This window comes from Chionomys nivalis, chromosome 2, assembly GCF_950005125.1.
Source record: "Chionomys nivalis chromosome 2, mChiNiv1.1, whole genome shotgun sequence".
Lineage (NCBI taxonomy): Eukaryota > Metazoa > Chordata > Mammalia > Rodentia > Cricetidae > Chionomys > Chionomys nivalis.
Window position 1 is genome coordinate 242,523 of NC_080087.1, and position 12,656 is coordinate 255,178.

The 12,656-nt window shown below is 33.8% G+C and overlaps 1 protein-coding gene and 1 pseudogene across 1 annotated transcript; both read left to right on the forward strand.

Moving 5' to 3' along the window:
• Positions 1-1,886: 1,886 nt before the first annotated feature.
• On the forward strand, positions 1,887-2,847 carry LOC130862768 (olfactory receptor 5L1-like; annotated as a pseudogene).
• A 5,421-nt stretch (positions 2,848-8,268) lies between these two features.
• On the forward strand, positions 8,269-9,222 carry LOC130870321 (olfactory receptor 1020-like). The gene has a single exon (XM_057762990.1). The coding sequence runs from the start codon at positions 8,290-8,292 to the stop codon at positions 9,220-9,222; it is 933 nt and encodes a 310-aa protein (XP_057618973.1). The 5' UTR covers positions 8,269-8,289.
• Positions 9,223-12,656: the final 3,434 nt, after the last annotated feature.

Here is a 12,656-nt window from a genome sequence, read left to right on the forward strand (position 1 = left end):
TCTCCAGTTAAGGGATGTTATTTAATCTTTATAATGGTAAAATTCAGTTCAAACGATGCTTTCTTTTTAATACACTTTATCTTATTTTATTGCCTTCGTTGTGCTATAGCTCCCTAAACCTGGGTGATTCTACAGAGAATAATTTTTAGTCTTCCAGGACATACATCTTTAGTTCAGCTTTATTACCTCTGTTATGGCACAGAAGTTAGTCTTTGCTTTACATAATGGATCCTTTTCCCTGGAGTTTAATTTACAGAATAAACACTCTGCTTATGAGAAATGCTTAAAATCTCCCGTGCTGGGGAGAAATGTCTCAGGTTTGTTCAAAAGCAGAAGGCTCTAGTTACCTGAATATGGAAATGGATACATCTTATTGAAATTTTCATTTTAAAATGTGTCTTCCTTTCCTATGTTCTAATGCAGATTGCACATGAGAATGCTTCAGCTTTATAACTGACAGGGGAAAGACACTTGGTGTTTTATGGAGAGACAGTTGATGATAAATGAGAATTGATTCTACTAATAGCAAGCATGAAAAGTTTCAGACTACAGAAATGTAAGAAAGCCTTTTGTCTTTGTCAGTCTCTCTCTGTTTTCCTATCTCTGTTTTTCTTTATCTCTCTGTTTCTTTCTCTCTTTCTTTGTGTGTGTGTGTGTGTTTTACTCTCTTTTTTTCGCTTTTACCAACTTATTTCATGAAATCTATAACTTCTGCCAAAGAATGAGCTTCTTTTTGCCATAGGAAATGCAAATCAGGATGCTGAACTGTCTCTATAAACTAGTTATGCAGTTAGGTCTTGTGAACTTTGCTTGGAAACTGATAAATATTTTGTGAACAATTTAATTTGAATTTATCATAAGATAACTTTATATTATCAGCAGAAAAAAATCACAAACATGATTTCTAAGATTTTTCAATCTTATCAAGAAATTTTTTTCAGGCCAGGCAGAGGAAGGTAGATGATTGTGAGTTGAGGCAAGCCTGGTCTACAAGAGCTAGTTTCAGGACAGGCTCCAAAGCAACAGAGAAACCCTGTATTGAAAAAAATCAAATAATAATAATAATAATAAAATATAAATAAACAATAAAAAGAATTTTTTTCTTCTTTCCTATTATCTTTTTTTATTACTGATTTTATTGAGTTATACATTTTCTCTGTTCTCCTCCCTACCTCTCTTCTCCCCTTCTACCCTCTCACATGTCCCCATGCTCCCATTTATTCAGGAGATCTTGACTTTTTCTACCACCATATAGATTAGATCAACGTATGTCTCTCTTAGGGTCCTCATTGTTGTCAAGGTTCTCTGGAACTATGAATTGTAGGCTGGTTTTCTTTGGTTTATGTTTAAAAGCCACTTATGTGTGAGTACATATGATATTTGTCTTTCTGGGCCTGGGTTACCTCAATATGTTTTGTAGATCCATCCATTTGCCTGAAAATCTCAAGATATCTTCATTTTTTTCTGCTGTGTAATACTCCTTTGTGTAAATGTACCACATTTTTCCTATTTGTTCTACATATTTAATGAATGTGTTTAAATTATTTTTGTTTTGTTTGGGGGATTATAATTTAATTACAATTCTCCCTTTATACCCTCTCATATACTTCTTCCAGCTCTCCTTCCATAGCCTCTATTTTCACTAATTATCATTACACACATATATACACATGCATATATTTATATTCCTAAGCATAACCTGTTCTGCCCATATAGAGTTACTCGTGTATATTTTTTCCAGGCTGGGGGTTTGGCACCACGCAGCCAATTGACGAGATCTTTCCTGGACAAGAGTTCCTTTCCTGCTCCAGCTTTTTTTTTTTCTCTCTCTCTTTTTCTCTTCCCAGAAGTAGCACGGGTTTTTCCTAAACTGGCATATGGCAGTCATGGATGAGGAAAACTGCACCTCTGTGGCAGAGTTCATTCTCCTTGGCTTTTCTGATGTGCCGGAGCTGGCATTCTTTCTGTTTCTGGTATTTCTTCTCATTTACGGAGTGACAGTCATAGCAAATTTGGGCATGACTGTGCTGATTCAGGTCAGCTCTCAACTTCACACACCTATGTATTTTTTCCTCAGCCACCTGTCCTTTGTGGATTTCTGCTACTCCTCCATCATTGTGCCAAAGGTGTTCACTAACATCATTAACAGGGAAAAAGTTATTTCTTACCTGAAATGCATGGTGCAATTTTATTTATTTTGTGCTTTTGCTGTCACTGAGGTCTTTCTATTGGCTGTGATGGCCTATGACCGCTTCGTGGCAATTTGTAACCCACTACTGTACATGGTCTTCATGTCCCCAAAGCTTCGTATGGTACTGGTGTCTGGCTGCTTACCTCTATGTGTCAGTTTGTTCTCTGATTCACCTCTGCTTAGCCCTTGACATCCCATCATTTAAGTCAAATGTGATCAACCACTTCTGTGATCTGCCTCCTCTCTTAAGTCTTGCTTGCTCTGATGTTACCAAGAATGAGTTATTCCTGTTTGTCATTGTCAACTTCAATGAGATTCTCACCATTGTAATCATCTTCATCTCATATTTGTTAATTCTTGTCACCATCCTGAAGATGCGCTCTGCAGAGGGGAGACGCAAAGCCTTTTCTACCTGTGCCTCCCACCTCACGGTCATCATTGTCTTCCATGGAACAATCCTCTTTATTTATTGTCAGCCAAGGTCTGGCAATAGTGTAGATGTTGATAAAGTAACTACAGTTTTCTATACTGTGGTCATTCCCATGCTGAATCCCCTAATCTACAGTCTGAGGAATAAGGATGTGAAAGAAGCTCTCAGAAAAGTGTTAGTTTCTAAAAAGAATTCTCTCCTAGAATTTTTATTTCACAAAGCTTAAGGATCTATATTGAAGTCCCATGTAGTGACAAATATATTAGTTGAATATGGAGCATAGAAAAATATTATGCAAGAATATTTATTAATAACCCTTAGCATTCACATATCTTTTTGAATCTCTATTTCTAAAAGTAGGAATGAGGGTTTATAATGGTTGTATTTTGACTGTTCTTTATTTTGTAGCATTTCAAGCCAATATAAGTTATAAGAAAATACAAGAACTATTTTTTAAATATTGCAAACCTTTATTACAGCATAATTTAAGGAATATATGATCCATTTAAAAATGACTTCTTGATATTTTACAATGAATAACAAACTTTGTCAAGCAATTTATACACAAGTACCTGGACTTTATACAATAGCATATATCATATATATATTAGGCCTTTTGGTGTTTCCTGTACTCTTTGATATTCAAATCACTGTATGATTTTAGAACTTCATTTAATATCTTTTTTAAAAAGTATTTAAAAATAACATTTATTTACAAGAATCCAGGAAATATTAATTGCCTGTTATAATTCAAGAAGCTTTGGATCTATTTTTGTTTATGTCCTTTGTGTTATTTTGCCTTTGTGTTTCTCTGTACTGGACTTTACAATCATTGACCTGTCTCATCAATGTCTGTATTTATGACTTATCACTGACTTTTTCTACTGTATCTTGAATCTAGTGAGAGTGAAGCATATACTTACTTCTATGTGCATTTCCAGTCTCTGTTAGTTCTTTGCATATGTAGTTGACTTTAATAAAATATTCGTTTGCCACTCTTTACAACTACCTAATCAATGTTGCTTCAGGCAGACTTGATTCATGATTCACTACTACAATCCAGGATGATTTATATGGATTTCCACCTCATGTTTACTTGCTCATGTGAACCATTTATTTATTTATTTATTTATTTATTTATTTATTTATTTATTTATTTATCTATCTATTTATTTATTTTTAAAAAGAAAATAAACTTTCTTTTTTCATTTTACATACCAATGCCAGTTCCCACTCTCTCCTCTCCTCCTATTCACTCCACCTACCCCTCAATCCTCATCCACTCCTCAGAGAGAGTAACACACATTGCTTTGGGGAAGGTCTAAGGCCCTCCCTCCTAAATGTAGGCTGAACAAGGTATTTATCCAAAGAGAATGGGTTCCCCAAAAGCCAGTACAAGTAGTAGGGATAATCCTGGTGTTACTGTCGGTAGCTCTGCAGTCTTCTCTAGCCATACAACTGTCACCCACACTCAGAAGGTCTAGTTTGGTTTGATGCTAGTTTCTTCCCTCTTGAGATAGAGTTGGTGAACTCGGGTAAACTGTTTCAAAGGGTGTCCCGATCATGGTCTTAACCTCTTTGCTGGAGAAATGGCTCAGTTATTAAAGCTAGGCTCACAATCAAAAATATAAAAACATCAATTCTATTATCTATAAAATGTTAGAATAAGAGTTAGACTTTGTTTAAGAAAGCAAAAAAATTGGATGTGTATAGATTAAACAAAAGTTTTTATCACAGTGAGAAGCACTTCTGCCTATATACTTAGAAGACATCTAAAGAAAATTTAAAATCTTGAGCTTGTGGCTCTGATAAGAATAGTCAGTGTTTACTAGAACTTGATTAATAGTTTACCAGAACTCCAATGATTAATGACTGAAGTCTTAATACAGCAGTAGCATAGTGAGGGAAACTGTGAAAGCTAATACTGATTTCTTGCAATTATATTTACTAATGTATTTTCTATAAATAGATACGGTATTTCAATTCATTCCACTACTTTTTTGCACGTAATATTTTGAGTGCAATTGAAAAACTGTTAGAGTTATTTAAATTAGGGGCCTAATAAATACAATTAAATTTTCTGCATAGTCCACAATTTGGAAACCTTTGAGGAAATTGCCAAGACAATCATTTGTTTCATCACTCTATTTGTGATTAATCAATTCCTTGGTGAAACTATTTAATTGCTCACTTATTTTCTCATGAGAATTTAGATACTATTGCATGGACTCTTAGAACCTCAATAGGAATTAAAGAAATAAAAACACACCTGCTTTTTCAAAGAATCATAAGAGAGGTATTTTTTTTTCAAAACACACTGAAAGTGTGTCCAAAATGAACAAATTCTACAATGAATTTATATTTTTTGTTTAAGTATTACACATGTTGTCTAGTTGAAACTGAACTGTGGTTCATAACAGTGAGGGAGGAGGTGAATGAAAGAACTGGCATTTGTCTGGTAAGTGTTCTAATTAAAATGCTCAGATACTGATACTACATAGGATTGCAATGGTTCGGTTCTCATAATCACTATCTAGAAAGCTGATGATTTTGAACAAAACTGCAGCCATTGAAGTTATTTAAACCAAAAAGCCAGCAATACATCCAAGTACACTTAAAGCATGATATTCTTAAGACATCAGTCCATATTATTAGACCCCGAGGTGACATCAAAATAAGAACACATTTATCATTGTGAGGGATTTGTTAATAAATTAAACACAGCAGAAAAAGTAGGAACACACCTTTAATGCTAATATTTGGGTGACTAAAATAGGTAGATTTCTGTGAGTTAGAGGTGAGACTTGCCTGGTCTAGCAGTGAGCTCCTGGCCAACCAAGCCTGCATAGTGAGACCCAGCCTCCAAACAATACCAAACAAAGGATCAGAGATTTAGATTTCTGTTGAAGTGAATTTAATTTGTAAAAAAAAAAAAAAATGGTTTCCTCTTATGTTAGCTTAATGATATCATACCTTATAGACAAACATGTAAGAAGCCCACTGGAGTCATCATAGCATCCAAAAAAATCTGTGAAAGAAGCATTAGAATTTAGTATGTGGAACTCTGAATAATTACATGCAGATTTATTGGTCTCTGTCAGAAATACCTTATTCTTGTCTACATTTTTTCTAGAACATGTTTTATTTTCTTCTTTTATGACTCATTTGTACTTTGGCTACATTTAATATTTTATTTCCCTTTATTCAATTTTGTTCCAAGTTTAATTTTACTTTTCATTTTATTATTAAATCTTGACACATGAAACAACATTGCAAGACTATCAAAATTAATCATTCCAATAAAATTGATTTTCTGTCACCTATAATTCATTGATTAGAAGTGGTAGTCTCTGGTAAACTGTTCCATTGGCAAGGAAAACAATTTTTCATAACTATTCAGAACACTATGACATTTACTTTTGCATATAATTTTGAGCCTCCTTTTTGAGGTTGTTCTTCAAATGACAAATATAAAGGAAGTGTCTAAATACAGGTAAGTCCTTGTATTCAAGCACAGTTACTTGATACTTTATGTAACTTTGCCTTTCCCTCGCTGTCTCAGCCAATGCCCTTGCTCCAGGTTTAGTTAGGTTGAAATCTTGTGTGTATAGTTATAAATGAAAGTACTGTCATTTTGTCATTTCATGAAATTTGGCATTTCTTGTAAGTAATCCACTTATATTTTAGGAATATAAATATGCATATAACATATAACACACACATATATAAAAAATAGTTGGTTACTAGCCAAATAGTATTTTCTTTCTCCAATTGACTTCAACTACTAATTTTATGTGAAATTATTTAGCTTGAATTTTTAACCTGTATAAAAAATTTTTGCATAATCATATAGATCATGGGTTAAAATAAGACAATATTGATATCTAAAGAGATCAACTTATTTTGGTTTTTAGTATGTTGACAATGAATACTTACTAAATGTTTGGAATATAAAATGTGGGTCTGAAAACACTTTATATGTCCCCATAGTACTGTAGACAAATACTGCTATAATGTTTAAGTTGAATATAAGAAAATAAAACTACAAATGAAATATTCCAAATCACAGAAATAGAAATGCCTATTTATTTAAACCCAAATGAAAACCTTTCTTTTATGTAGTAGTATGAAGCAATACTTTGTCTATCCACATTAATGTGTTTCATATGTATTATGATGGTCTATACAGATCTGTAGCCTTACCAAGGTCACTGAGAGAAATGAATCAGAGAATAGACAAAAATATATATGCTTCAGTTTTTAAAATACCCACTAAGAACAAGATAACAATCCTTAATATATTTTATAGGCAGGACTGAGCTGAATGCAAATAATTTATAAATATGATCTATTGTTTTTTTTTTTAATGGACCAAGCAGTGATTTAATTAATACAGTTTCTGTGTGATTATTTCAGGTTTAAGCTAGCAGGGCAGCTGGGAACCAACAAGTGGCCTTCTCCAGCAACATCCCTAAAGTATTTAGGCTTAATTCAGGTTTAATTCAGCAATTCCTTTTACAATCCCATGTCTCTCAATAGCTACCATTCACTCATCAGCATTAAAAAGATTCAAAGTTTTTGATCCTACTGCACATACTGGCTTTGTGGGAGCCTAGGCAGTTTGGATGCTCACCTTACTAGACCTGGGTGGAGGTGGGTGGTCCTTGGACTTCCCACAGGACAGGGAACCCGGATTACTCTTAGGGATGATGAGGGAGGGGGACTTGATGGGGGAGGGGGAGGGAAATGGGAGGTGGTGGTGGGGAGAAGGCAGAAATCTTTAATAAATAAATAAACAAAAACAAAACAAAAACAAAAACAAAAAAAGATAATCCATGTAAAGATGGAAAATACACAGAGAGTCTGGATCCTATATGGTATTTTGTTGACTTTGAATCTTTTGATCAATTGTTTTTATAATTTGAACTATATATTTAAACACATTGTAAAATCATTAAGAATTACTTTCTTGCGAATGAGAATTTGAAGAGGCTGGGGAAGGAATCCATTTGTGTATTGTAAGATTTTAAGAAATGAACTATCATTTTCAGATTATGGATGATATGCCTCAATCTTGGTGGATATTTGCCTTGCTGGTCATTTCCTTGGTGCCAATCTACAGAACTGAGGATCACTGAAGAATGAGTCCTAGTTTTTGTTTTTTGTTATCCATGGCAGTTGAAAAATTTCTGAGGACATTCTTTGTTCTTTATGTGGGGAACACACCTCAAAGTGAAAAACAGTCTTTCTACACCTCTGTTGACAAAGATTCTTCTGGAACTGAGACATTGTTCTTTACTATAGCAATTGATGACAGAGACAGAGGAAAACAGACAAATTTATTCATAGTCATAAAACTACACACTATTTAGAGTAACCTTTTGACACTGATGATAGAGAGTGCTTACAAAATTAAAGGTAATGTGTCATCCATGTTAAGAGCCACAACCAACTTGATAGTGAATATGAGACATGAAAACTTATGACATATTATAAATTCAACATATAACGTCAATTATATGATTGAAAAATTATTAAGTAAATATGCTGTTATTCTTACTCTACGAGCTTGAAGTAGATTGCAAATAACTCTGCTATTGATTTTGAAATTTATTTATTTTCTGTTTCTATTCTATCTTGGCTACAGAAACCAAAATTCCTACAAATAATGAGTCTGGGGAACAGTACTGTGAAGACTGAATTCTTTCTCCTAGGATTCAGTGATCATCCAGAGCTCCAGAGTCTTCTGTTTGCTGTGTTTTTCTTCATCTACTCTGTTACTCTAATGGGGAATCTTGGGATGATCTTACTGATTACAGCCAGTTCTAACTTACACATTCCCATGTACTTTTTCCTCTGTATGCTGTCCTTCATAGATGCATGTTACTCTTCTGTTATTGCCCCCAAGTTACTTGTGGATCTAATTTCTGAGAAGAAGACAATTTCTTACAATGGCTGTGCTACACAGTTGTATTTTTTCTGCTCTCTGGTTGATACAGAATCTTTCCTCTTGGCTGCCATGGCTTATGACAGGTATATTGCAATTTGTAACCCCTTGCTTTATACTGTAATTATGTCGAAGAGGGTGTGTGGTCAGCTTGCAGTTGGAGCATTAATGGGTGGAACTATGAGTTCCATAATCCACACCACTAATACTTTCCAGTTGTCATTCTGCTCCAAAGAAATTAATCACTTCTTTTGTGATATCTCTCCACTCTTCTCTCTGTCCTGCTTTGATACCTACACACATGACATCATTTTAGTTGTCTTTGCAAGTTTGGTGGAAGCTATCTGTCTCCTTGCAGTTCTCCTCTCATATGTGTGTATTATAGCAGCCATCCTTAAAACAGGTTCTTCAGAGGGAAGAAGGAAAGGGTTCTCTACTTGTGCTTCTCACCTGATAGTGGTCACTATTTATCATGGTACCCTGATTTTCATTTATTTGCGCCCTAGTACAGAACATTCAATGGATATTGACAAAATGACCTCTGTGTTCTATACATTGATTATACCCATGCTTAACCCTTTGATATATAGTCTCAGAAACAAAGATGTCAAAATTGCTTTTAGAAAAATTATTGGCAAAAAAATATTGTCTTAGGTAAATGAAAATAAACCTCACGATTTTAGCAATTACTTTCATATTTTTCTTTTAATATTTGGAAAAATCATTGAATAATTTAGCTCCACAATTGTATGAAAAAAAATGAGGTTCCAACCAGAAAGTGCTGAACCTAATTCTGAAACTAGGATCTTCCTTATCCCACTTATCTTTATCACTTTACTTTTTTAAAGTTTCCATATTTAGTATTTGTTTCACGTAAGCTTGACTTTACACTTAACTTCATTGACACTAATGCTATCTTCTCTCTACTATTTTCTTTTCTTTTTATGTATTTATTTATTTTTTAAATTTTATTATATTCCAACCCCGGTTCTCCCTCTCATTCCTGGCCTCCCCACTCTGCATTAGGGCTGAGCATGGTCTTATCATAGGGAATGGTCTCCAAAAAGCTAACTCAGGCACCAGGGATAGATTCTGGTCCTACTGCCGGGGAGCCCTCAGACCAAGGTACACAACATCTCTCACAGGCAGAGGGCCTAATTTGGTCTCATGGAGGCTCCACAAATATCGGTCTAGAGTTCACGAGTTTGTACGAACTTGGTTGAGCTCTCTCTGTAGATTTCCCCTTCATGATCTTGTCCTCCCTTGTTCATATATTACCTGCTCCCACTCTTTCAATGGATTCCTGGAGCTTGGCCTGGGGCTTGGTTGTGGATCTCTGCATCTGGTTCCACCAATGACTGGATGAAGGCTCTATGATGACAATTGGGATATTCACCAATCTGATTACAGGAAAAGGCCAGTTCAATGACTACACAAAGGCGGTGGAGAAATCACACTATTAGGGAACTAATAGCACACGTGAAACCTCTAAGACAAAAAGAAGCAAACTCACCCAGGAGGAGTAGATGCCAGGAAATAATAGTAATAAAAACATCAAAAATAAAGAAAAACGAAATTAATAAAAAATGAGGATTGAAATCAATAAAATAGGAACAAAGAGAGCAATATAAAGAATCAGCGAAACAAAAACCTTGGTTCTTTGAGAAAATCAAAAAGATAACCAATCCCTTATCCAAATTAACCAAAAGGAAGAGAGAGAATATCCAAATTAACAAAATCATAAATAAAAATGGGGACATAGCTAAAATTTCCAGTAGTCACTGAATCTTTTATTAGTTCTTTGAAAATGCAGTATAATGTGTTTGCACTAGATTTACGCTCTCCTTTAATTCTGTGTTCCATCCCACTTCACTATACAGTCAGCTTTGTGTGTTTCTTATTTCTCACTCATAATATCTGTGATCTTCCACTGGAACATTGTGTTTCATGTGTCAAAAAGATTATATTAATATAAAAAATAAATTTGATTTGTATTTTTTCTTTCATTTCGATGCACAAATAACATGTACCCACTGTAGCTTACTTGTTCAAATAGAACTAATTCTTTAATTACTCAAATATTAACCTCTACTTTTTTGAATACACTTTCAATTCAAAAAATAATAATTTGTATTTTAAATTTTAATTGAACGGTGGATGTGATTTTATTCCTCTTTTGAATACTCATATGGTTTACCTTTTCTACCTGCTTTGTAGTTTTATTGTGTTCTGTAGTTCTCCCAGAGTCAGTCATTCCTAATCACTAATTAATACCATTATGTCAATTACAGTGCCTTCCTTAGTGTAAAAACTGAGTGGTTTCATTTTAAATGGAATAAATATCAGTTCACTATTCACTGATTTAGTTTGTTTGTATAACTCTGATATTTAAAAAGGTGAATTTTCCTCTTGTAGTGTTTTGACTTAACTGCTAAGAGTGGACATTTCTACTCTTATATTTTGTAAGATATTACCAAACAGGTTGTTGGCTCCTCAGAAAAGAGCATACAATATGTAAAAAAAAAAAATGTACTTTTTCCAGTGATTGAAATGCATATTTTTAATGATTGAGTGATCTTTAAATGTCTTGATCTCTAATTATGGTGGTAAAATTGTCAAGGGGGATTTTGGTAATGAGGGCACAGACAGGAAATGGAACCTATGAGTGGTAGGTGATGGCTTATTTGCCTGTTCTCCAGAACAAATAAGAAAATTATTGCAGAAATAACAGAAAACAAACAAGACAAACTTATGGTTAAATATAGAGGATAAATTCAAAGGAAAGGCTCATGATATTAAAAATGTATAGTAATTTTTGATTCTAAACCAGCGCTTATTCACTGCAGCATGTAATATTTTATAAAGAATATTTTCCATACACACACACACCACACCCACACCCACCCACCCCCCCATATATATATATATATATATATATATATATATATATATATATATATATGAAATTAAATAAGACTTGTCCAACATTGGCTTTAAAAACTGAAGAAAGATTTGCACCATAATATTGAATACAGTAAATAATTCAACTTGAATAGCAAAAAGGAAATATGCTTTTACTTGTCCGATAGATCATTCTTTGTAAATAATTGTGGCATTCCAACCTTCCCCTCAGACAAAGATTTTATAAGATAGTGTAAAATGCATTGCTTTAGGCTTCTTTACTCAAGTGTGCTTTGGAATATGACAAGGTAGTTGAAGCAACTAAGGAAGGATATAAGATGGTTTGTATGGACTGCATGAACTCCTATACACAGCTCTACCCTGGAATGAAGGTGGCAAAAGGAAAACCATAATTGGATGTTGTACAGATTTGCACATAGGCCTGAGGCTAGAAGTCATGGGTTGGTTATGGCCAACTGGAGGAATGAATTCTAAAGAGGACAGTGTTTGAGATTCAAGTCTGCATTTCATGATATGATGATAACAGTAATGCCATCTCTTCTGTATGCACTAAGGACTTAGTTCCTCATATTTGTTTTAGTATGGTAGTAGATACACTTGTGAATACTATCCCATATTATATTACATAATGTTGGCATTAACTCCTTGTTTAAGAGTTGAAATCTATGTGAATTGACTATGATCAAAAACTTACTATGTAAATGGTAAATACAGATTTGAATCCATATCGGTCTTAAAATAATTTCCTTTCCTTTATGTAACATTTTGCTGAAATGCAAATGAAATTATCAATAAAAATGGTAGAGTCCTGTTAATATGTATAGATGATTGATGTCTTCATGGAAGAATCTCTGTTTGCCTAAGGGTTCAGAACTTGTACTGATACACCATGAATAATAGTAACCGTGTTCCTGTTTCTGGTCTCAGATTCTTACAAATTAGTCTTTCACAAATAAAACTTTATAATCATATGTTTCACCATCTTGAATTTCATACTTGTAGAGAAATTGAAAAACAAAAACTTTTTTTATTTAGAAAAGTTGCTTGTTTTTAGTTCAGGTTTATAGCTCAATATTAGGGCACCAGCTTAACATGACCAAAGCCATGACTAATTCCCAACAGAAAAAAATCTATCTGTATCTTGCTTTGTGTTGCCAATTGTTATA

Excerpts from the sequence above, each read along its gene's own strand:
- LOC130870321 (XM_057762990.1), top strand. The coding sequence starts at position 8,290 with ATGAGTCTGGGGAACAGTACTGTGAAGACTGAATTCTTTCTCCTAGGA.